This window comes from Pectinophora gossypiella, unplaced genomic scaffold, assembly GCF_024362695.1.
Source record: "Pectinophora gossypiella unplaced genomic scaffold, ilPecGoss1.1 Pgos_37, whole genome shotgun sequence".
Taxonomy (NCBI): Eukaryota; Metazoa; Arthropoda; class Insecta; order Lepidoptera; family Gelechiidae; genus Pectinophora; species Pectinophora gossypiella.
In genome coordinates, this window is record NW_026063247.1 from 71584 (window position 1) to 79184 (window position 7601).

General features: G+C 42.5%; 1 protein-coding gene across 1 annotated transcript; it reads left to right on the forward strand.

Moving 5' to 3' along the window:
• Positions 1-1508: 1508 nt before the first annotated feature.
• Positions 1509-4306, forward strand: LOC126381132 (uncharacterized). The gene is made up of 3 exons (XM_050030662.1): positions 1509-2493; positions 2764-2985; positions 4191-4306. The coding sequence occupies exons 1-3, from the start codon at positions 1509-1511 to the stop codon at positions 4304-4306; spliced, it is 1323 nt and encodes a 440-aa protein (XP_049886619.1).
• The last annotated feature ends 3295 nt before the right edge of the window (positions 4307-7601 follow it).

A 7601-nucleotide genomic window follows, 5' to 3' on the forward strand; every position in this document is an offset into this window, starting at 1 on the left:
TTGATTTGATTCTCCGGTTTGCTACTCCAGGTACACAGATGACATCCCTGTGGAGGGAGGCTCCAAGTTGGCGTTATACGCCGACGACGCTGCCTTCTTCTCGACGTCCTTGAATCTCGGGCACGCCGCGAAGAAGATGCAGCGTACACTGGATGCCCTCCCTGCCTGGCTGGCAAAGTGGAGATTGTCGGTGAACGTGGGTAAAACCCAAGCGATCACCGTGGGGCGTGGTCGGCTGGATCCCCCGAATCTGACGCTGCATGGGGAGGAAATTGGGTGGTCCAACCAGGCTAAATACCTGGGCGTGACCATAGACCGACACCTCACCATGGCCCAGCACGCGAAGAATGTGGTCGGACAGGCAGGGGCTGCCACTGCTCTGCTCCGGCCCATTCTTCGCTCGAACCTCCCGCTGCGCATGAAGCTCGGCGTGTATAAGGCGTACATTAGGTCACGGCTTACCTATGCCGCCCTCGCGTGGTACGCATTGGTCTCAGAGACCAATCGCCAAAGACTGCGGGCCCAGCAGTCCAAGGCGTTGCGTACCATCGCGGACGCGCCGAGATTCGTCCGCAACGAGGTCATTCGGAGGGACCTTAAAGTCGAGACCTTGGATGAGTTCATCTCCAAGCTCTCGACCAAGATGTTCGCGCGCGCGGACGAGTCAGATTTCGTGCACCTACGGAATCTGGCTCCATACCACGCGCGCCCACTCGACTGGAAACCGTATCCTCGAGAGCTAGTAGAGGTGGAGGAGCTCGACGAGGATGCGATTCCAGCACTGGAGTGACCCAGTCCGCCGGCTTGAGGGCAGCCGTCACTGTTGACGGCTCCGACCTCGTCGGCGGCTCACCGGATTGACAATACGACCTCCGCCGGCTTGAGCCGGTCCGAACCCTCGGACCTGAGCTCGCCGGCCCACACCTCGGAAGAAGACATGTGCCGCCTAGCTAGAGCCGCTCACTGGGCCTCCCTGAACAGGGTCCCACCTGGTGGGCAGACTCGCCGGCGGCACCACCGGATTTGACTCAGGGCTTACGGAGGGGCGAATCTCGCCCGCCGTAGCCCGACCCCGTGCCCCGCCCGTATTCGCGGGCGGCGAAAGCGCCAACACCAAGGGGGCACTGCCCCGAAGGTGTCCCCCCGTCGCGGGCTGGGCCCGCGACGTGACGACAAACTGCTGCTGCTTCTCTCAGTTAGCTAACGGCCTCCGTTGCGATAGCATAGCAGTCCTACGGATCGGTCGAAGGTTGACAAGTGCGATAGCTATAGGCAGTCCACTTAAAGACCTAAGTTGAGGCCAGGTTCGCGATAGCTATAGGCAGTCCGTCCTGTAACCTCCAGCTAGGGATGCTCATTTTCAGGAACACTTGTATGATTTGTCAGTATTACTGTCTGCAATATAAACACTAACTGTCAATTGGCGTTTTATGAATCCACCTACCTTTACATTGGCGCCCAACGACAAAAACCTACTAAAAAATACAACTACCCTCACACGTCACAATATGAGTAAAAGTGTAGAAAAGGAACAAGAAAAAGAATTGAAGGTAGAAGAACATAATAACAATATCATTCAGTTGACACAAGAACAATTCATTATGTTGCTAAACAGAGTACCGACAACATCTGCTATGTCGAATAAAAATTTTACGCGTTGCTCCTCGCTGTTTTATGGAGAACGCGACGACCATATTAAGGTGGAACAATTCGTCGACGCTATTTGCATATTTAAAGATGTGGAGAAGATGACCGATGACGAAGCCTTAATCGGATTACCCATGCTCCTTAAAGGTGAGGCAACGAAATGGTGGCAAGGTGTTCGCTCGGATATCAAGACTTGGTCTGCGGCACTACAAGGGTTGAAGTCCGCCTTTGCTCCTAAACGACAACCTCATGACATCTACATAGAACTCTTTGCGACTACCCAAGGTAAAAATGAGACCATTGATGAGTTTTTATGCCAAAAAAGGGCACTTCTTGGCCTACTACCACCAAAACGCCATAAGGAGGAAGAAGAGTTAGATTTTGTTTACGGTTTGTTACGAAGCGACCTGAAAAAAGTAATTGCACGAACAGATGTTAAAACTTTTCAACAGTTGTTAGATAAAGCCCGTCACCAAGAGAGCCTGGCTAAAAACGACGAGATACTACCCTCATCAAGTAATATGCCGCCACCACCTCCACCTACAAGAGGGAATAAACGTTGCGCATATTGCTCCAAGAAGGGACATGTACTGGAAAACTGCCGCAAACGTCAATCGGATTTGACAGCAAGAGAGTTAAAACCGGTCATAAACTGTTATGGATGTGGAGCACCGGGTGTTTTTCGTAGCAACTGCCCAACGTGCAAGTCCAAAGACTCTCCACCAAAACCTGTGTCTTTTTACAAAATCGAAACGACTTTGGAAGATCACATTAAGATACCTACAATCGAAATAAACATCAAAGGTGAACCGGGTTACGCTTACATAGACACAGCGGCTCGCACAAGTATTGCTAGTCTGCAGCTGTATGAGGTATTAAAGAAAAATGAAACCTACTTCTATGAAAGAAGAGCTGACATTAGTTTGGCGGATGGTTCTATTAAAAATCAAAAACTGTTATCGACTACGGTTCAAATTACTCTAGGAAATAGAACTTTACCTATTTCATTCACAATTATGCCGGAAGCAAATGATAACCGTACACTACTTGGAATTGATTTCCTGGAAGCAGCAGGGATCCAACTTAACCTACCACAACGAGTGTGGAACTTTATAGATAAACCAAATGATGTGTTTTACTTCTCACAAATTCGGAACACCAAGATACCAATTGTGAAGGCAATCAAGAAAATAGATTTTGCCAACCCGACATCGGAAAACGAGGGACTCTCAAAATTCCTTGACTGGGCTAGGGATCTAAGGATGCTGTCTCCACTGCCTGCTACTCCTTCACCGCCTAAGGAAGACGACAAAGGCGCATCCCCAACAAAGAGACCTCGTTGGCAACTAAAAGAGGTTCATACACCTCTGTATCCAACTCGTCCTCGCGAACCCGCGGATGATAATTCTCGGGTCGATCCACGAATTGATTATTTACCAATAAATCCTATTCAGTTGTATTCTTTGAATATTCCCTTGCAACCTCTCATTAGGTTGGCCATTCTCTTTCTAATTGCGAAAAAGAGCAATTAAATAACTTATTATTGAGCTATGTGGACAGATTTTTACCTAACGGTCCCCCAACAACTTATATGGAACATAGAATTGACACGGGGAATAAAAGTCCAATAGCAGTCAAACCATATAGACTGTCACCAACGAGGCAACAACAATTGAGAATTAAGTTAGATGAAATGATAGATAACAATATTATAGAAGAGTGTGACTCACCATGGTGTTCACCTGTTATTTTGGTGCCCAAGGCAAACGGTGACGTCAGAATATGCATTGATTTCCGTAAACTCAACGAAATAACGGTACCAGATCGATACCCGTTACCACGTATAGATGATTTACTACATCAAGCAAGAGCTATGCCTTTTATGTCTACAATAGACCTTCATTCCGGTTTTTGGCAGATCCAGGTACACCCAGACGATCAAATAAAAACCGCGTTTATTACACCCTTTGGCATGTATCAATTCTTACGCATGCCCTTCGGACTAAGAAATGCACCTGCTACATTTCAACGTTTAATGGATAAGTTCATACATAATTAAAAGCGCAGTGCGTTTTTTCATATTTGGATGACTTGATAATACGGTCAAATACTTTTGAACAACATTTACAAGATCTCAAAGAAGTATTTGAGAAATTAAAACTATTTAAGCTACGAGCAAACAGAGAAAAATGCATATTTGGGTGCTCTAAAATAAAATATTTGGGTTCCCGAAGATATTGAAACAGATGAAGAAAAAATCACAGCAATATTGAACAGACCTGAGCCTAAAAACTTGAAACAATTAATTTCATTTCTCCAAACTGCTTCATGGTATCGACGATTTATTGAAAATTTTGCTGACATAGCACGACCTCTGACCCACTTTACAAAGAAACAAACAAAATGGCAATGGGAAAACGAACAAAGAGAGGCATACCAAACACTGAGAAAAACCTTAACATCAGCTCCAATTCTGAAACAAGCGGATTTCAGTTTGCCTTTTATTATTAAAACAGATGCAAGTAATTATGCGATCGGTGCAGCTTTACTGCAGGGGGAGGGCGACCAAGAGCATCCTATTGAATACGCAAGTCGCCTGTTATCTCCAGCTGAAAGGAATTATACAGTAACTGAGAAAGAAGCACTAGCAATCGTTTAGGCAATAACAAAATTTAGAGGTTATATCGAAGGTTCTAAATTCCTAACAATTACTGACCATCAATCACTGAAATGGTTACTCAACTTGAAATCACCGACTGGAAGATTAGCCAGATGGGCTCTGCAACTCCAGCCTTACAATTTAGAAATTAAATATTGTCCAGGGAAAACAAATGTTTTAGCAGATACTCTTTCAAGACCTTCGTGTGATGACAATGAACATAACGCAGATACATGTGACATTTGCACAGTACAAATCGACTTCCCAAAACAAAACGAACATAACATACGAAATGAACAATCTAACGATGAAGAATTGCAAATCATAATTAAAGCTTTGGAAGATAAGATAGAATCAGAAAATTATATACAATGGTCTAAACGAGGATATCTTCTGCACAATAGAGTTTTGTATAGATTTACTCCAGATCAAGAGGATGACAATGCGAAACTCGTAGTACCGAAACAAGAAATACATAAATTATTGGAATCCTTTCACGATGCCAAAACAGCTGGTCATTTAGGGATAGAAGGAACAGTAAAACGTATAGAAAATAACTTTTACTGGAAAGGTCTACGAAGAGACGTTATGAAATATATGATAGCGCGACAGCGAAATATTGAAAATCTAAATATTATGTTAACTGTAAACAACACGTGCGGCTAGCAAACAAACAACACCTGCACTTGGTTACGACACACGTGCAAGGTACGGTAGTGGGGACAACCCTTATAAGACGGCGAGCCGCACGAGTTGTACCATTCTTGTGTCGAACTCCGTACAGAGAACATCCAATAAAAGTAACCCGTGACAGTGAACCATTGTTTAACTGGCGCTATGCGTCCTCCACAAAGGTCACTGTTACCTTGGGATCAGAGTATAATATTCGTACTCTAACATCAGAAGTAGAGGATCGTCCTGCTGCCCACCCATTATATTGAAAAAGACGGCCACAAAGGATGAAACTAAGTTTCAAATACTCGTATTATCCTGATAAGATAATAATCGTGGATGGAGTCAGGTGTTTAATTAATTAAAACTAAGGCTAAACTTGGAATTGGACCTGAATATAAAAATTGGACCTGGACTTGAGCCGTGGCATATTCATCACAATGTCTATCTACTGTCAGGATCGAGGATAATGGTGCCTACCTGCATTTGAATACTGTTGTTACGGTGAGTCGTTTTCATACTGGAACTTTATTGTTATTGACTTCATTGCTGGGTGTATTTTAATTTTTAATAATAAATCTGTAGAGAGGTCAATTCTGTACATTAAATATTTTTTCAAAATAACTATCAGGGGGTGATAAGTGATCGATACTGATGCCAAAAATGCAATCAGTAAAATTTTTGTCTGTCTGTCTGTCTGTCTGTCTGTCTGTATGTTCCTTATAGAAACAAAAACTACTGGACGGATTTTAATGAAACTTGGTACAATTATTCTTCACACTCCTGGACAGGTCATAGTATACTTTTCATCACGCTACAATCAATAGGAGCAGAGTAGTGAAGGGAAATCCTTTTGTATGAAAAATCTAAACCACTCAAGTTAGACGTTTGAAATTTGGCATGCAGGTACCTTAGATACCGTAGAGGTGCACTAAGAAAGGAATTCCCGAAATTCCTACGGGAATGGGAATTAGCGGGAAAATCCTTTTGTATGAAAAATCTAAACCACTCAAGTAAGACTTTTGAAATTTGGCATGCAGGTACCTTAGATAACGTAGAGGTGCACTAAGAAAGGAATTCCCGAAATTCCCACGGGAACGGGAATTAGCGGAAAAATATTTTTGTATGAAAAATCTAAACCATTCAAGTTAGATGTTTGAAATTTGTCATGCAGGTACCTTAGATACCGTAGAGGTGTACTAAGAAAGGAATTCCCGAAATTCCCACGGGAACGGGAATTAGCGGGAAAATCCTTTTGTATGAAAAATCTAAACCACTCAAGTTAGACGTTTGAAATTTGGCATGCAGGTACCATAGGTACCGTAGAGGTGCACTAAGAAAGGAATTCCCAAAATTCTCACGGGAACGGGAATTAGCGGGAAATACCTTTTGTATGAAAAATCTAAACCACTCAAGTTAGACATTTGAAATTTAGCATGCAGATACCTTAGGTACCGTGGAGGTGCACTAAGAAAGGAATTCCCGAAATTCTCACGAGAACGGGAATTAGCGGGAAAATCCTTTTGTATGAAAAATCTAAACCATTCAAGTTAGACGTTTGAAATTTGTCATGCAGGTACCTTAGGTACCGTGGAGGTGCACTAAGAAAGGAATTCCCGAAATTCCCACGGGAACGGGAATTAACGGGAAAATCCTTTTGTATGAAAAATCTAAACCATTCAAGTAAGATGTTTAAAATTTGGCACGCAGGTACCTTAGACACCGTAGAGGTGTACTAAGAAAGGAATTCCCGAAATTCCCACGGGAACGGGAATTAGCGGGAAAATCCTTTTGTATGAAAAATCTAAACCACTCAAGTTAGACGTTTGAAATTTGGCATGCAGGTACTTTAGTAAACTTAAAGATTAGTTGCAACAGGATATTACAAAATTCCCACGGGAACGGTAGTTAACGGGAAAAAACATTTGTATGAAAAAATCAAATCTAAATAAAAGGAGAAACTGACTGACTCAGTGACTGACATATCAACGCATAGCCTGAACGGCTAAATGTAGGCATTTGAAATTTGGAAGGGACATAGCTTAGGTACCGTAGAGGTGCACTAAGAAAGGAATTCCCGGAATTCCCACGGGAACGGAAATTAGCGGGAAAATCCTTTTGTATGAAAAATCTAAACCGCTTAAGTTAGACGCTTGAAATTTGGCATGCAGGTACTTTAGTTAACTTAAACCTTAGTTGCAACAGGATATTGCAAAATTCCCACGGAAACGGGAGTTAGCGGGAAAAAAACATTTGTATGAAAAAATCGAAACCGCGTAAGATAGATGTTTTCAATTCAATTCAATTAAATTATTTATTGCATTCCATGTAGTACAATGGGGTGTTACATAGGCATAGGAACTAAAACATGGACCCTGTAGGGCACAGCAACGTTGAAGGGAAGAGAGGAAGTGTGTATTAAAATTAAAACTCAATGAACAATCAATTAAAAAAAAAATCAATTCAATCAATTGATTCAATCTAGCATGCATGCATACCTTAGTAAATATAAAGTTTATTTTTGGCTGTATTTTGAAAAATGGGAGTTATTGGGAAAAAAAAAATGTATGAAAAAATCTAAACTGCATAAGTTAGATGCTTGAAATTTGATATGCACTCCCAC